This window comes from Vicugna pacos, chromosome 26 (assembly GCF_048564905.1).
Source record: "Vicugna pacos chromosome 26, VicPac4, whole genome shotgun sequence".
Lineage (NCBI taxonomy): Eukaryota > Metazoa > Chordata > Mammalia > Artiodactyla > Camelidae > Vicugna > Vicugna pacos.
The window spans coordinates 14,788,061-14,805,948 of record NC_133012.1 but is presented as its reverse complement, the minus strand read 5'-3'; the positions used below and the strand labels follow the sequence as shown (position 1 = coordinate 14,805,948).

The 17,888-nt window shown below is 35.1% G+C and overlaps 1 protein-coding gene across 10 annotated transcripts in view; it reads left to right on the top strand.

Moving 5' to 3' along the window:
- MSR1 (macrophage scavenger receptor 1) overlaps positions 1-17,888 on the top strand; it is a 250,059-nt gene that overhangs the window by 191,970 nt on the left and 40,201 nt on the right. For 8 of the 10 annotated variants that reach the window (XM_072950374.1, XM_072950378.1, XM_072950377.1 and 5 more), the window contains 4 exons: positions 6,042-6,148; positions 7,442-7,555; positions 11,260-11,672; positions 15,368-15,554. In XM_072950374.1, the coding sequence (XP_072806475.1) occupies positions 6,046-6,148; positions 7,442-7,555; positions 11,260-11,672; positions 15,368-15,554 (817 nt within the window). In that variant the 5' untranslated portion in view covers positions 6,042-6,045. Of the gene's footprint in view, positions 1-1,690; positions 1,813-6,041; positions 6,149-7,441; positions 7,556-11,259; positions 11,673-15,367; positions 15,555-17,888 lie in introns of all 10 variants that reach the window. The other 2 variants (XM_072950380.1, XM_072950381.1) reach the window with 2 other exon arrangements.

Genomic DNA, 17,888 nt, shown 5'->3' with positions numbered 1-17,888 from the left:
ACATAGCTAGGAGAGGACACAGCCAACAGTCAAGCCTAGACCTCACATGGAAGAACTGACGCCCTTTCTCCTTCGCTACCAAAGATGAGCGTCAGGGATAATACGTATGTTTCTGTTTCTTACCTTAAACCCTGGCATGGCTGTGTTCCTTATGTGGACAGCTGTTGTTTTCACAGATACGTTAATTTAATTTTCACTTTATATACATTTTTAACTGTTCACACAAAATCAGAGATTTGTTTTTAAATAATAAGGTTACAAAGTTATTATTTACCCCAAATCTTAACAGTGAAATTAATGCTGAGAGTTTGATGATAACTCTGAATAAGAAGTAGTCTTAGAAAAAAGAATAGTCATTAAATATATGTTACATAGAAAAGTTTTTTCATATCTAGATAGATATGATACCCTGGGGATGTATGAGCAATTGATATGAATAAACAAAACCCCAAAAAATAAATAATAAAAAATTACATGGAAATATCCCTTCCACACTAAAAATTTAAAAATGAAAATGAAAGCTACTTTTGAGGTATCATTTAACTCTTCTCAAAATGTAAACGGTTCCAAAATAAACCCTGTTATTGAATAGTGGTGAATTTGGTTTTAAACATGTATGTCTGAAATCTTCGTAAATGTGATGATCTTTTTAAAGAGCAGTCAGTCAGTAGATACTAAGAAGTTTAAGACAGTTTTCCTGTCACCTGGCCATTCAACATATGGTGAATTATCGTCAAGAAACATTTCAAATGAAGAGAGCTAAATTATGAAAGTATTTACAACATCATCATCAGCTATATCACTATAACATTGCCCTCCAAAGAAAAGGAAAATTTAAAAAAAAATTATATTATAGAAAAATGACTACATAAATAAGATACATATATATGTGATAAATTATTATGCAGCCTGTCATTTTAAATTTGAAAAAATAATTTGAAGTATAAAAATATTGATATGATTTTAAGGGAACTGTATAAGACCAATGATAATGTACACTGTAGTGTCAATTATGTAGCATGAATATACTCAATTTTTTTCTTGTATTAGAGGGATAGAATGATAGAAATAGAGATTTTGTCCCAATTTATCATTGATAGTGTTATAATGTTTTTATAATAAAACAGGAAAAATAGAGTATTGTTTCCAAAGAGAATAACACTGAAATTCTTTCATTATGGTTTTTCTGTTGTTGCCTCTGTAAACTTTTCACCCACTTGGTGAAGAGCTGATATTGCAGAAATGTGTTTCACTTCTCATGAGAACATTACTTCTGATAGATTAAACAAACTCAAAAGATTTCACAATTCTTTGTCAGTACGTTGATGTTTGGTAAGAAATTGTCATTTTCTGTGAAGTTACTTTTTCTCTTAACTTTGGAAAAGGCATTGTAAGGCTCATTTGGATTGTCATTTGTTCACAGGGGTATGTTCTCTAATATGACTGAAAATAATTACTCTGCTAGTCAGAGTAAGGGACTGAAGGACTATGGTTAAGTCTAACAAATGCCTTTGAGGCAAAAGTGGGAACTTGGTGGGGGAAATGATTTGTTTCAATTTCCTATGTACACACAACTCAGAGAAAAACCTTTTATTTCCCAATGTGTAGCAGAAGAATTTTTTACATTTTGGAAATCTAGCTATCTTGCTAAATATTTTGTCTTTCATTTGTTTATGAAATTTCTTCTCAGATACTTATGTATGTGATGAACATCTAATAAGTGGCAGGAACTCTCTGGTCATTGAACCGAAGGGAGAAAAACTCCTGAATCATGGTTCTACCTTGGGTGAAAGGAGACAGACAGTAGACAAGGTACATAGGGAAATGTATTTCATGTTAGATGGTGATGAGTTTGGGTGGGAAAAATCAAGGCAGGAAGAAGAGGAAGTGAAAGAGGTAGGTTGCAATTTTAAATCTGATGCTGGAGAAAGGTCTGTCTGAGCAAGTGAGCGAGTGAGTCAGGACTTAGTGAGATGGGAAGGTGTTCATGGGTCTTGAGTAGAGGAGTCGCGTGATCTGACTTACTTTGTAAGAGAAACACTCTAGAGGCTGTGTAGAGAATAAAGTGGGAGTAATAAGAAAGACGCTGAGAGACCAAATGGGGAGCTATTAAAAGAGTCCAGGTGAGAATGATGACGAGGCAGGAGAGAGATGATGGGGAAACCAGGATGGCAGGAGGGGAGGTGATGGAAACCGTCAGTTTCCACGTAGGGTCTGAAAACAAACTCACAGGATCTGATGGTAGATTGGAGTGTGGAGGATGAGAGAAAGTGGGGGACATGTGGGTCATGTTAGAAATTCAGGCTGTGATGTTAGGCAGATGAATATACACGCCTGGAGTTAACGGGCAGTCTGGGTGGGAGATAAAGATGGGAGAGTCCTCAGACTTACAGACTGCTTTAAGCAGTGAGACTAGTGAGATGACCGAGGGGGTGAACAAATCTAAAAAGAGGACAAGAACTGAGACCAGACGCACTACAATGTTACTAGTTCAGGAGAGGAGGAGGGATGAACAGGGAAAAATAACCCCGTCCTCCATGCACGATCTCAGTACCATCTGCAGTATCTCTTCTCAACAGAAAAGCATGAGCAGGACCAGATTTCTGGTATATTCTCACCCTTAGTTCCTGCTCATTCTTCAAAACTCTGATCAAGTGTCATCTTTTCTACGTCCTCACCTTGACTACACACTTCCCCAAGAGTTAATCGTTCCTTTTTGGACTATGCCTGTGCTTTGTGGCTGTATATATTGCACTGGTTTTTCATGGAGATTTTAATCTTTCATTTTGAGTGCATAGGATCTTTGGTGGTTGAGAGTGTTCTATACATATTGACTCAGACATCCCAGAGGCTTGCACGGTGCTTGACATCATGCCACATAGCAGGGATTTGTTGGACTAGCCTACATGAAGGGACAGGTGTTTCCAAGTTAAAGTCATCGATTGTAAACATCACAATACTTGCCATCTATTTTTTTGTTTTTGTTTTTATGATGTAACATCTAGCATTCTAGAGCCACTTTAAAAAAATGAGATTCTTTCTGTCTCCGAAGAAAATGTTTTTAAGCCAAGGAGGCCCTGTGGGTTCTAAATTGCGAATGTATTCAGAAGCTCATGTGGAGCTTTTCTGAGCAAGTGTGCATAAAAATAACGTTCATCCTGCTATCTATTGAGGCCAAGATTAGATCAGTGGGTTATCATTCTGGATTTGCTTTCTTTCCTCCTTAAAGTCATACAATGTTTAAGTTTTCTGTAAAAAACATTCATATAGGCTATGACAGAGGTCTGTAATATGTATATTTAAAGAGCTAAACACACAACGAGTGATTTGAAGGATAGCCTCCAAAACAATTTGAGGAATCTGTATGGTTGCTTAAGCTCATGAAGATATTACATTTTTTCCTTGAAAACAAATCTTTATCAAAGACGTGTTAACTGTCAGATTACTCAAGACCAATAGTGCAGAGAGAGGAAGAGAGAAAGTTAAAATTGAAGAGCTGAAGAGTGGTTCTCAAAGGCAGATAGGTGTTTGGAAGTGTGCAAGGATGACGTTTTTGGATTTTTTGCAAGGGAAGCAGTGATATAATGATTAGGGGACATTGTTGACATTTAGTGGACGGCAGCCAGGGGTGATAAACATCCTCTTACAAGGAAGACAATCCTACACAAAACAGAACTGTCCCAACCAAAATGCTAGTAATGTTTCCTTGAGAATACAATAGCTGCTCACTGATTAGAACTGACAAAATGAACATGAGTGCTGATTAGGGACAGGCTGGCGTGAGTGGCAGTGTCTCAACAGCCTAGCATAATCACCTGGCCCTAAGATTTGCTTCATGTTCAAGGAAAGTATCAAAAGAGTAAGAATGTAGAGAAAAACTATGGACAAAATTGAATTATGGACAAAATCTATTTACAAGTAAGTTATCCATCAGAAGAAACAAACCTTTTTTGTCCCCTTATCTCCAAACATCCATCTTTAAAAAACAAACTATATGGAATGACTGTCTCACACAAAACAAACCAGATCATTCATCCAACGGATATTTATTAAAGATATTCCATATTCCAGGTTGTTTTCAGCTCTGGTAACATGATGCTGAACAATGCAGACATGGTGCCTCCGCTTATGTAGCTCAGAGTCAAGAGAGATTTATCAGATTCAAAGCTTTCACCTTTTTTTTACAAAAATATTCCCATCTAGAAGATTGAGTAATATGAGGTGTTTTCTTTGTATTTAAGTGAAAATAGAGTCATAATATCTCAACTATTGGAACCCAAGCCAGAGTCAAACACATGGAGATGGGGCCAGTTAGCAGACAGAGAGGAAAGGTTTCTAGGTATATGGCTGGGGTGTCTAAGTGTATACTTTTGAGCCCAACCTTTGTAAACTGAGTTCAAAGTTTAAAAGCCTTGCCACAGTCGCAATTCCTTTGAGCTATAGCTTTAAAGTGAATTTAGCTAAGTTTTATCGTCACTTCATTTTAAAAAATTGTTCATTTGTTTTGCTTAGCCAGCAAAAAGCTGTCATCCAAGTCAAATAATAGGGTAAATTGAAAAGGGGGAAATGGCAGGAGAGTATGGATCTGAATTAACCATTTTGGTTTCCCATAATGGCCGGTGTTCCCGGGTAATTGTTTATTTCTTTTACTTTACCTCTGCCTAAGAAAAGAGGAAGTAGGTCTATAACTTCCCTGTCTGCCCACTTTCTCCACAGTGGCTGAATCATTTAAACAACACACTCCTGGGTCAGTCAGGTCAACAGGATTTACAAAAAAACTAAAACCAGTGCACAGAATGATGCATGTACAAACTGCAGATTGCAAAATACAGAATCCCCTTGATAATATTTAAAAAAAATATTGATGGGAGTTGAGTCACATCCTTACTTGTCAATAAATACCTCTTCCCCAAAGCAGGATGAACGTTTGCATGTGAGTGATTGTCCTTCATTTTCTGGATGAGAGATGAATTTGGTGTCCTGGAGCTGCGCCTGCACTCAGTTAAAACTTCAGCTGTGCTAAATCCATAACTCAGCATTAGAGAAAATAAAAAATGATCAGAAGATGTTGGCTTCATGCTAAATTTATCAATCAAATGAACGGAGCTGTTTCCAAGAAAAAGTCACAGAATTTCTTTTCACGGCAAATGTTCTTAAAATGCGGTCTTCAGACTGGCAGCAGCCGTAGTTCTAGAGAAGTTGTTGCAAATTGCTGCTCCTCACTGTAAATATCAGGAACACTGGGGGGTGAGGCCCATCAATCTGTTTTTAATTAAGGCTTTTAGATGATTCTGCTGCATCTTAAAGAGACGTAGACATGGATTGTGTGTGTCGTAGACTATGGATTGTGCTTTAAAAGGTACAATGACGTATTTGAGAGCTGCCGATGTATGTAGTAAGGGAAGCCCTGAAAGAAAAATACACAAGAAAAAAAAAGTCATGAAAGGGAGAAAAGGGAAGAGGAAGACTCCATTTTCCCTGTGGTTCCTTGTCTAGTGACTAGACTTTATCTTCCTAAAGGGATAAACAGATGCCTTGGCAAAAGAATACTTGGCTCATGAAGCTCCCATGAAAGATCACAGGAAATATTTGTTCTAAATTTTGCATCACTATTTGTTCTATCCAGAACCTGTGACAAAAGATCACAGGAAAAACTTGCTCCAACTTCTGCACTACTGTTTGTTTGAAGGGAAATTCTTTTTTTTTTTTTTTCAGCTAAACAGTTGTTTTCTGCCACTTGGGAAAATATACATAAATATTTTAGCCAAGAAAGAAAAGTTCTCTCTCACTCTAAAAAAACACTCACATGTAATCACAGGTACACATTTTACACAGAAAGATGCAGGAGTGGGTTCCATACAAGTCTTTTAATGTCAAAATGAAAATTTATGGCTGGGTATAATACGTTACTATATAGGGCAGATTGTTATCCTTGTTCCCTTGCTAAAATTGGATTTTAATTATCAATTTTAATTTGAAACGTTACGCCAAAGGGCCCTAGCAATTCCATGTAATTAACATATTTTCCCCGTATTTGATAGAAGTATGGACCAGTGGGATAGCTTTCTGGATCAGCAGGAGGACACTAAGAGCTGTACAGAGTCTGTGAGGTTTGATGCTCGCTCCATGACAGCTTTGCTTCCTCCGAGTAAGTACAAGGGTGGGGTGCCCGTGGGGACTGTCCTTAGAATTAGTGACACTATGTAAAATGATGGTCTTGAGACTTACCCTAAATGAGTGTATTCCATCTGCCAGGTTGGATTTCACACTTTGCTTGGAGGATAGAATACTTCATCTTGCTTGTATTGTGGTTGTTTGTTCTCTTTTTTTCCTCCTTTTCCTTCCAATCCCTCATAGAACATTATTGAACAATGTCTAAACGTTTGTTTTTAGACAATAGGCCTACTATATGGTAGTGGGAACTATATTCAATACCTTGTAATGGCCTATAATGAAAAGGAATATATATGTATGTATAACTGAATCACTGTGCTGTACACTAGAAATTAACACAGCATTGTAAAGGGACTATACTTCAATAAAATAAATAAATACATACATACATAAATAAACATAAAAAATAAACTCTCATTTTAACTTAGGAGTTTACAACCTGAAAATAAAATTTCCGTCTTTTTTTATTAAGCAATAAAAGCAATGGCCATTGGAAAGAAATTTTTAGTGGATGTTTTATTTACCTAATCAGAGAAATGTCTTCCTCTGCTACTAAGATTCCCCTTTACATTGAGCTCTCTTTTCCACAATTGGCATCCCATTATGTGCTGTTCCATATAAACAAATACACTAAAATATTAATAAGTTTTAGAGCATCCAGAGGATGGGCTTTATTGCTCCATTTCAAAGTTTAATCAAAATGTGAATCATTTTGTTATTTCATTATTTTTGCATTGCATGCAAATCCTAAGAAGTCTCCAACTGCAAAATTATTGAGATGGAATTAGAGAAGAAAATTTGCATAATCATCACTGAAAATAACATTTCTCTTATCGAACTTAAAATCTAGGGAAAAAAACCTTATAATTACGTAGTTACTTGAGGAATTTTACTTTCACCCTGAATATATTCCCATGTGAAAGAGAAGAGTAAAATATATCTTTGGATATGTTGATGTGGTATCACTATTAAAATTTACCAGCTGATGCCTGCAAATGAGATAAGTACAACTTGTAGAGGATAGTAGCTTTGTCTTGGGTGTTTAGATAATGGAGAAAAGATCAAATGTTCGTAGTGATGCCTGTATTGACTTCTCCTGTGACTCTTTTTTGCTTCCTACTGAATAAATGAGAACCTATTTTTTTGTTGTTGTTCCCTTTTCATTCCAGTAGGTTTGATAGGAACAGTATAATTGGTGATTGCAAAAATTGTAATTAAGTAAGAAGAGTAAATTTGCTAACAGTAGTCTGGGCTTTTGCTTTTTTAGATCCTACAAACGGCCCAACCCTTCAAGAGAAGATGAAGTCTCTCAAAGCCGCGCTGATCGCCCTTTACCTCCTCGTGTTTGTAGTGCTTGTTCCTATCTTCGGAATCACGGCAGGTACAGGATTCTAGAGTTCGGAGACTCAGCAACTCCTCCTGCGAATTAGCTACTGCAGGAGCAAAAAGAAGTATTCCGTCTTTCGTATGTGGGAGGGTCATAAGGAGAACTTCACCTCACAGAGCGCTCCTCAAATTAACTAAAAGAAAAAAGAGATTCTGCATAGTTGTTAAGTAAAACAATTTAAAAGGAAATAGCATAGCAAATGAATATTTGAGATAAAAATAGAGATATGTGGAGGTAAGATGGAAAGAATTAGACCGTTTTAAAAATGCTTTTCTCTATAGAGTCCTATATACTTCTGGGTGTGCATCATAAATTTCATGATAGATATTCCAGTCGCCGATGTGAAGGTATGAATATGATCATTTACATTAGCAATGCCTAAAATATAAAATCAAGCCAGTTATTCAGGAAAAACACTTCTACTCCTAGTACTGAGAGCAGAAAGAAACATTCCTGTAAGTCTTCAAAAAGAGGAGACCTTGTAAAATAACAGCCTGTATACCTCAGTGAGATTCTTACAGACTATGTGGGCACATATTTCCTAAGGGTATTATTTAAAACATCTCTAAAAATAACCTGATAGCATCCTTTCAAATTAAAAAAAAAACCAGAGCACTTTACTTGGTTTCTACATCATGTTTTTCAGGTACATGTATTTTTGGAGAGTTTCGCTTGAATTGGGAATAAATTTGAGAGTTTCTACAGGGGTGGATGGCTTAAAAATAACTCAAGAAGATCTGTAAATATTACTCCCCTCAGTAGCATTTTTGAGAGGTTGGCATTTGAATTTATATGCCTTGTAGCTCTCCTCCTCTCTGTGACTGACCAAACGTCCACACGTGTGATCTAACAAGAGACAGGCTGGGAGTAAGATATATTTGTATGTGCCTAGTCATCAGCTTAACAAGAAAATGCTCCTAACATAAGGCTAAACCTCCTCTACCAAGAGGCAACCTAAAGGAATAGTCTAAGTCAGAGCCAAAATTCTACTAAGAAAGAAATGATCATGAAAACAACAATGTCTCTAACAATAGCTATCGTTTTTGAGCATTAACTGTGTTCAGGCGCTGGGCTATAAATTTCCTGCAGATTATCTTAATACTTAGCCCTTGAGCAGATGCTTGCTTATCCTCGTCATTCAAAAATAGGAAACTGTTCAGTGGTAAAGCTGGAGTTCCCACCCATGGCTCCTGACTCCTAATCTCTGTGGGCTACTATCTCCCAGTGCAGTTGGGTTTTTAGAACAAAATCTGGTCAGCCAATAAAAAACAAAACAAAACAGAGTTGCCATAATTTTAGCCAGGAAGGTATTTTCCATTTGTAAAAATGACTCCTATTTTGGACATTAAAAACAAAATCAAAACCAACCAAAACCAAACTCAACCAAGCAACCAATCCAAGCAACCGCAGCCATCCAAGTAAAAGAACCTGATGTGTCTGTCATTAGACAACCGACTTCCTGATGCACTGAGGTCACCTGTGTTGATTATTTACATGTTTATCTGTAGTTAGAAATGCGTAACTAAAAGATGTTTTATTGGTTTTGATCATTAGCTATCAGATAATTAGAATTTGGGTAAAGTTCAACGCTTTTATACAAACCGTGGCCTGCAGAGCCAACCCCAGGATGTGCAACTTCTTTCTACTAGGCCCCTGCAGAATACAGACTGAAGTCTGGAAAGACTTCAAGGTTGTAACCAAGTTCAAAATCTGTAGGCTAGTAGAAAGTACTACCACATCAACACATTTGTTCTAGGGTTGACAGTGATTGATCTGAAGTAGTTTTGTTTCCTAAAACAAACCTATCAAGATTGACAAAAAACTGAAACTGTTCAAATCTTATGAGTTCACATTAGCTCCCAAAGTCCAGAATTTGGAACAGATCTCACTGTGTTTGTCATACTTGAATAATAAGCAATTGACAATCCATTTACAGCTGTAAGTTGTAGATGAGAATATTTTCCAAAAAGAAACTAAAATGCAATACATATCTCTACTTGATATCAATAAATTTCAAATATAGACAAAAATGTATCCCTGAAATGATGGAAATTACTCTGGGCAAATATAAATCAGTAGATGAATTTAAATGTAGATGAAAACTCTAAAGTGTCTTTACACATTGAAAGATATTTCCTAAGTATAAAATCTCCATGGTACCTTTTTTTAAGAAGCTGCTATTCACTGTCATAGTATAACAACATATAATAAAGTCTCTGAACAATAAAATACAATCTAGGATTCATGTATATAAATTGTTACTGACGTACTGAAGATCCTTTAGCTCAAAATAATATAGAATTTTGGTAGGAGAAGGTATTGCCAACATGAAAGTAAAGAAGATCCTTTAGCTCAAAATAATATAGAATTTTGGTAGGAGAAGGTATTGCCAACATGAAAGAGTAAATGTGATCTGTAAAATTAAATATAACTCTCCCCCTAGGTCTTTGCACAAGCCATAAAATTTGTCTCCTTTCAAATATGAAATAAAAAAGACACAAAACGCCATCTCTCTGATGATAATGAAAGAAAGGAACATTTGAAAATAGAAACTCTGGCGTTCTTTAGCTATATTGGTGATACAGAGTTAAACATTTTTAAAGAAAGTAAGCATGAGATTAGTTTTCATTCAAAAGTTGGGAAAACAAGCAAAATCTCTAAGCAAAATATAGCCTTCATTGTCAACTCATGTTGAACTTGGTGTTAAGGAAAATCCCTTGGTAATGTGACGTTTTATCAAATCAGATCTTCCCTTTCCATACTGTGAAAAGGTCTTATAAAAAAAATACTGAATAATATGCAGAAGTTGTTATGATAGAGTACCAATTTAAAAAGTCATTTCTGAAAATAAATAAATAAAAATAAATAAAAAGTCATTTCTGGATTATATATAAAGTCTTATTTTTGTAATAATAATAAGATGATAGCGAGAACAGAAATTTGACATGCATATACCATAATGTTAGCACTTAACCTGGAATGATGAGATTAATGGTAAATTATTTTTCCTTATTACTTGTCTTTTCTAAATTTTCTGCTATGAATATATATTTTCTAAGAAGTGAAGAGGAGCCTTTTAAAAGCAGTATTTTTTTTAAGTTAAAAAAAATTACTTGCCCAATTTCCTGCTCTAGTAAAAGTAAATCAGGCCTGAGTAAACTGAAAATGATGATTCTCTGCTAGTTTAGTGGTAAAATCAGGAAGATGAGCCAACAATTTATTCATACAGTGAATAACACTCCAACTTCTACTTTTACTCCATATTGTTTTTGTAAGACCATCATTTATCTTCATAATGACTAACACATTCAACATACTTACTTCAGACACTGTGTTAAACACTATCTCACTTCATCCTAACGACAGACCTGAGGACCAGGACACAATGTACTTCATAATCTGTAGAACTTACTCTTACTGACAAAGTCAAATGCAATGGCCCAGAAGATTCATCTAAGCAGCAATTCAGAAAGAATGACTTAATCATGGAAGAAATTCTTATGTACAGTGGGAAAAGGAGACTGTTTCTCTCTCAGCAATATGCCTTCCTTGGTTCATACATGGCATATTTAAAATAAATGCCTGATGTAGTAGAGCATTCAGAATGTTAGAATGGGATGGGATGGAATGATATGGAATGGAATGGTGGATGCATTTAAGGATACAAGGCGTGACTGTATTTTTACTTAAATATGCAGCTCAGCTTCTGAAGTGGGAAATGAAGAATTGCACATTTGGTTCAACTAGTGCAAATGATGTGTATGCAAGTCTCGCAGGAAAAGGAAATGACAGTGAAGATGAAATAAGATTTCAAGAAGTCGTTACAGAACACATGAGCAACCTGGAGAAGAGAACCCAGTATCTTTCAGATAACCAAGCCAATTTCATAGAGTCTGAGAATTTCCAAAATTTCAGTGTAGTGACTGATCAAAGATTTAATGATGTTTTTCTCCAGCTAAGTGCCTTGGCTTCCTTCATCCAGGGACATGGAAATGCAATAAGTGAAATCTCCAATTCATTGATAAGTCTGAACACCACATTGCTTGATTTGCAGCTTACTATTGAGACACTGAATGGCAAAGTCCAAGAGAATGCATTTAAACAACAAGAGGTAAGAGTTTTTATATTGGAAGGTCACATGCTGGGATTGAATCCATTTGGATCCTGTCTCTGCAGAAGTTCGGGGGTGGCAGCAGTGGTGGGGAGAGTTGCAAACCCTGTTTCAAAGTTATCCTACTTACCCTGATTCCCCTGGTAATTTTACTGGAAGGTTTCAAATGGATTTACCTAGTGCCTTTTCCAGGTTCCCAGAAAAAGGATAAGTTTGTGTTTTCATTGAATATAAACTTTTTTAATGTATTTTAATTTTACAAATACTCTTATAATGTCTCTTGGGACTGTCTAAGCCAATTACAGTTTTTAGGTTATCTTAACGGGTTGAAACAGACACTGTATTTGTCAATTTTATAACAAACCCAAAATTTCTTCATCAGCAAAGGACTGGAAACTTTATTTACATGGGTAACTTACAAAATCTAAATTTCAAAATAGTTAATTTTGTCACTCTGAGAAAGTATACATAAGGCTTTATGTATAAAGGTAACTAGAATTGAGGAATTAAAGTTTGAATAATGTAAACATCTTATGACCATCATAGGATCAAATACACCAGACAAAAGAGCAAGACATTCTAGACCAGTTGCAGCAAAAATTTCTTTGCAAAGGCCCAAATATAATACTTAGGCTTTGGGGACCACATGGTCTCTTTTGCAACTTCTCACCTCTTCCACCATAGCACAAAAGTGGTCATAGACAATCTGTAGACAGACGAGAGAAAATGTGATCCAATAAATCTTTATTTACAAAAATACTTTGACCCACGCACGGATCATAATTTTCTCATCTCTGCTCTAGACTATTCTGTGGCCAGCCCTCTGGATAATTTTGTATTGATGAGAAAGAAATCAAGAAGCAAGTTGTTTATTTCAAAACTGGATTATTTTTGTTGTTGTTAAGTAATTATAATTATTCCTTTACGTGAAAAACAAGCATATAGCTAAAACTTTACTACGCATGTGAAAAAATAATATTACAGAGTATCAAAACCCTGAGATGGTGCTTAATGTGAAATCTGTATGTTTTCCACCATTAGCTAAGAAATGCTAGCATCTTTGTAGTAGACTTTGAGGAAAATATCAGTTATGGGAGTAGAAACTGATTAAATTGGACGGAAAGGAGAAGGGAGGAGAAAAATAACTTTGTGTAGAAACGGGGTCAGAGGAGCAGTGCTCAGAACAGGGTGAGGAGAAAAAGAGTTGGACACACTGAAAGAATAAGAATGTACTTGATACTGGTAATGCCCCCAATCCATCAGAGACTGTAGAATATCTATGATTCCACATAAAAGAGAAATTGAAACCAGATTGGAAGCCATTTGGTGGGCAGTAGAAGTCCTAAATATGTTTGAAGTGATAATTGGTTGAAATTATCAAAATCTGGTGATGAGTGAGCTGTTTGCGTTTGGATTTTGCACTTAGGTTTTGGAAGGGGTCCCCACATTAGAAATGGGGGAGGGAGTACAGGGGAATGGGGGAGCTTCCAAAGCTAATTTTTTTTAAAGCTTTTTCAAATTTTTTAAGGCAGTAGTCATTTGTAGAGATTTGGAAATTAAGTCAGTGCTAGTGTGTATGTGTATGTATGTGTGTGTGTCTGTGTGTGTGTCTGTCTGTCTGAGCACTTGCTCACTGAAAACAATATTTGAGATCTCATTCCCATTGCTTAATCTATTTGATTCATCTTTGAGTCTTTAGCTCAATGCAGAAATAAGTAAATTAAATGAATGCCTGAATCAGTTAATGCTGTTTGAGGAAAAGGCTTATAAGTAATACCAAAGTAATATTTATCAAGGACAGACCAAGCATTAATTTGAAAGAGAAAAATAAAAGAGGGAAGTAGAATTGATCATCTCCATTGTGGGTAGAAACAATTGAAAGAACACGAAATTAAATGCCTGTTTTCTACCAGTGCCACCGGTGGTAGAGTGTGGGACATGTATGTGGATGCTGTGTAGGACTTCTAAAAATAGTATCAGGTGCACTTTATCTCTTCCTGATAAAATTATTTCAAGTGAAATCCAGTTAATGTGAGCACCATATGCAGTTTTCAAAGAAAGGGAAAAAGGCAACCTCAGCTTTAGGGATGAAAAACATGGTTGATTTCCAGGTCTTAGGTGACAAAACCATCTGCTAGTCCCTTGACCTTTGCTCTGTGGATATCTGGGACCACCTGTCAGAGCTGGAGCAATTTGTAGGCACCTAAATTAAGTCTAGCACATTTAACACGTTGCTGTGCCCCTCAAACATCCACGTTCACTGTTCCACCTTTATGCCAAATTGTACGGAAGATGCCAAATAGAGGAGGTAGAGGGTAGAGATATCCTAATCAAGAACAAGATTTTGGATGGAGGAAGACACTGAGCAGTGAAAACTGAAGACTCTGCTTGAGGACAGTGCTGGAGGAGAGGCAAATCTGGATATATGTTCATTCTTTCCACAGGTTTTACTTGACTGTCTCACCTCAACTTGTCCACTCTAGTGGAGGGAAGTATAATTTTCTCTTTATACTCAAATTAAGGAGCAATACACCACTGGTTTCTTAAAAGGAAAAGTAATAAAGAAAAATACTGTCAAGAACTTTAAAACTGGATATTTAATTTCATCATAATTCTAAAAGCAAATTAAACAAGAATTTCTTATGTCTACTGTTACTCTGAAAACCTTAATATGTTGATAATACCCAGTATTTGATGGCAAAAAGTAAGCACTGATATACAATGAGTAAGATTTTTTAAATGATACTGCATATTTGGAAGGCAGTATGGCAATATTGAACAAAATTTGTATTTAGTCCCTTTGATCAGATCCGCTGATATAGAAGCGCTTGAGTAAATATGTAAATATCTATAAAATGGTGTTCCTTTCAGTATTATTTAAAGTTGTAAAAACAAATGTGCTACTAGACTATCAATAGGAATCAAATACATTATTAAAAATACATACAATATAATTCTACTAAACTATACACAATAAGGCAGTCTCTAAGTACTTTAAGAGGTAAATATTCTTAATGTATTATTAAGTGAAAAATAAAAGCATATTGCAGAATGTACTGTGATCTCTCAATGTTCACAATCTCTATATATTAATGCATGTGTGTAAATACACACAAAGTATATGTGCATTTGAAAACATAAAATAATGAAATCTTAAATACAGAGGCAACAAAAATTGAAAGATACTGTTAATATGCTAGTTGTGATTGTATTGAGTCTGCAAAGCTATCCTTAATGTTCATTACTACTGAGAATTATGACATTAACCTTTTATTGCTATAAAACAATTTAATACACAAATCTACTGAATTCATAGCATTGGAATTACTCTAAGTACAGCATAAAGAATTTCACTTCAGACAAATTAAAAACCATATGACAAGCTTTTTTTAGCATTTTTATGTCTATATATTTGAGAATAGAAGCATACCTTAAATATATATTTAACCAATTTTTTTTTTCTGGCAGGGACTGTGAAAATTCAGCCATTCAGTTAAAAGAGAAAATGCTTCAAAACCAAAGGCTCCAAAACAGTGCTTTGAAAGAGTTCTCTAATTTCCATATTCTTATTCCATTATATTCCTATAATGTTATAATGTGTCTTTAAAAAAACCTGACTTGCAGGGCTTCTTAAAATTATGTGTTAGGTAATTACATGTATAATAAAATTGCTGATGTTTGCTCATGTTTCACAGGGGATGAGCAAATTGGAGGAGCGTGTGTACAATGCATCAGCAGAAATTATGTCTCTGAACGAAAAACAAGTGCATTTGGAACAGGAAATAAAAAGAGAAGTGAAACTGTTGAATAACATCACTAATGATCTCAGGCTGAAGGACTGGGAACATTCTCAGACCCTGAAAAATATCACTTTAATTCAAGGTAAAATATCTTCTCATTCCTCCAGAAAATGACATGTTAAAAGATACTGATGTATGTAGAAATTTGGTATTTGAAGTTCTATGGTTTAAAATAGTTTGGGGTTATACATTTACTACAAATACCCAGAGGAAGGAGACGAGATGATATCAAGACATATTAAGACAACAATATCTTGGTATCCTTTAAATAGAAAGTAATGGGAGAAAATGAAATCTCACTTAAGTTTTAATGAGTTATTGTTCAGAGTATGTCATATGTACTGAAAGTAAATCCAAATTTTCTGTAAGGCACAAAGTTCTCTGTGTGCCTAAATCAAACTTGTTAATTCTGCTTCTCTAAACTTCCAGATTCTTTCTTCTTACCTGATTGATTGTATTATTAGTTAGAAAGGTCTTTAGAATTTTCCCAAATAACAAGTAATTTGTTCATCTCTTCTTCAGCTCCTGTGAGTAAAACAAGGTGAATTGAATCATACTGTTTTCAGTTCGTATATACAACATACATATTTCTACACTAACTTTTAGTCATTATTTACATTTTAAATATTTTTCCCATATTTTACTTTCAACCTTTTGGTATCCTTTGTACTAGGTTTGTCTCTTGTCAAGAACAGTTTCTAAAATTTACTGTGCAGTGTGGCCATCTCTTTTCACTATGCTTATTAAATTTTACTGTCTTGTTTTGTGCTCTGCTTTTGTCCAGTTCTGTATTCCTTTTGCTTTCTTTTCTTGTTAACTTTTGGGTTGTTTGAGATTTTTGTCAATAAACTTTTCTCTCTACCAAAGGCACCAAAAAAGATGTTGGGAACTTTATAGTTATTTTTATTTTGTTGATAGTTGTCCTTGAAATTTACCTTGAAGTTGCAAATTGATCGGTATCTTCACCTTACCATGAAACAGACAAGGAACTTAAAATGCTCTGCTGACCCACTTCCCTAGTTTCCTTCTGTTTTTGAGTACAGCTCATTTCTATTGTATGTATTTTTTTAAACCAGAAATTTTGTCAATATTATTTTTCTTACATTATGCAAACAGTATTTGTTTAGATTTACCAGTTTTTCCTCCTTCTAAGTGCATCTGTGACATCTCTTCTGGGATCACTTTCCTTCTTCCTGAAGTACATTTTTTGGAGGTTCATTTAGTGAAAGTCCACTGGTGGTGAGATCTGTTGATTTCATTTTTTCCATTTTGTCCTTGATCTTTAAAATTGCTTTACTACCTGCATATTTCTTAGGGTGACAGTTACTTTGGTGAGTTCCATCTATATTTTCTTCTGGTTTCTGGCCTTTCTTGTTGCTTTTCAAATGATTGCTACCAAACTGCTGGTCAGTCTCTTTATCTTTAATACCTATTGTTCTACTAATCTGCATTTTTACATTAACAATTTTTCCATTTGGCATTCGTTTTATTTCATTTTCTTCTTAAATCCACTTCTACTTGTGGATTTAAGTCTATCATAAATATGGGAACATTATCAGCTTCAGTCTCTTTGAATATTGCCTCTTCACAATTCTCTCTGCCCTTTCCTCTGTAACCCTAATTAAATTCATGTTGGATTTTCTTTTTCTAGCTACCATATCTGTTAAGCTCTATTTTATAATTTTAGCCGTTACATCCTATGAGTAATAAGAGAAACAGAAATCTATGCAATTTCACTTTACATAACACTAGGATAATTAAGAAGTCTTAATGTCCAAGTTTTTACAGGAAAAGAAAAATTAAAAAACAAGTCCCAGGAGACTCTATATTGTATAATTTTTGTTTCTAATGTTCACAATTTACCAAAAGCAAATAATGTATATTTACCAATACATACACATGTAATAAGAATGGTTGTTTTAAAAATGCAAGAAACTGAGAAACACATCAGCTTAATGATGATGATGATGATGATGATTTTGGTTAATGATTTTTTTTGAAAAGGAAGTAGATGAATGGGACTGGTGAGCAGCTAGATCGATAGCTGCTCGTCTGGTTGTTATGTTGCAGGTGTATTCTATTTATTATTGTGCTTTGTAGTTTAATTATATAGAACATTCCACATGTATTCTTAAATTATTACATTAAAACCAGTGATAAAGACAAATTTAAATTAATCCACTTTTTCACCAACAATTAGACATTCCCACTTGGGATTGCAAATAAATATCCCAAACTTTACAAATCCACACTTCAAATCATTAGTTCTGGAGCACCTACCCCCATCCATCCCTCAAATCTATTGCTTCCCCAGTCTTATCTGTCAGTTGAGTCATTGTCCAACTGATACCTCACTCCAAGATCTTGGACGCAAGCTTTGATCTCCTCTTTCTCTCACTCCCTATGTCCAATCCAC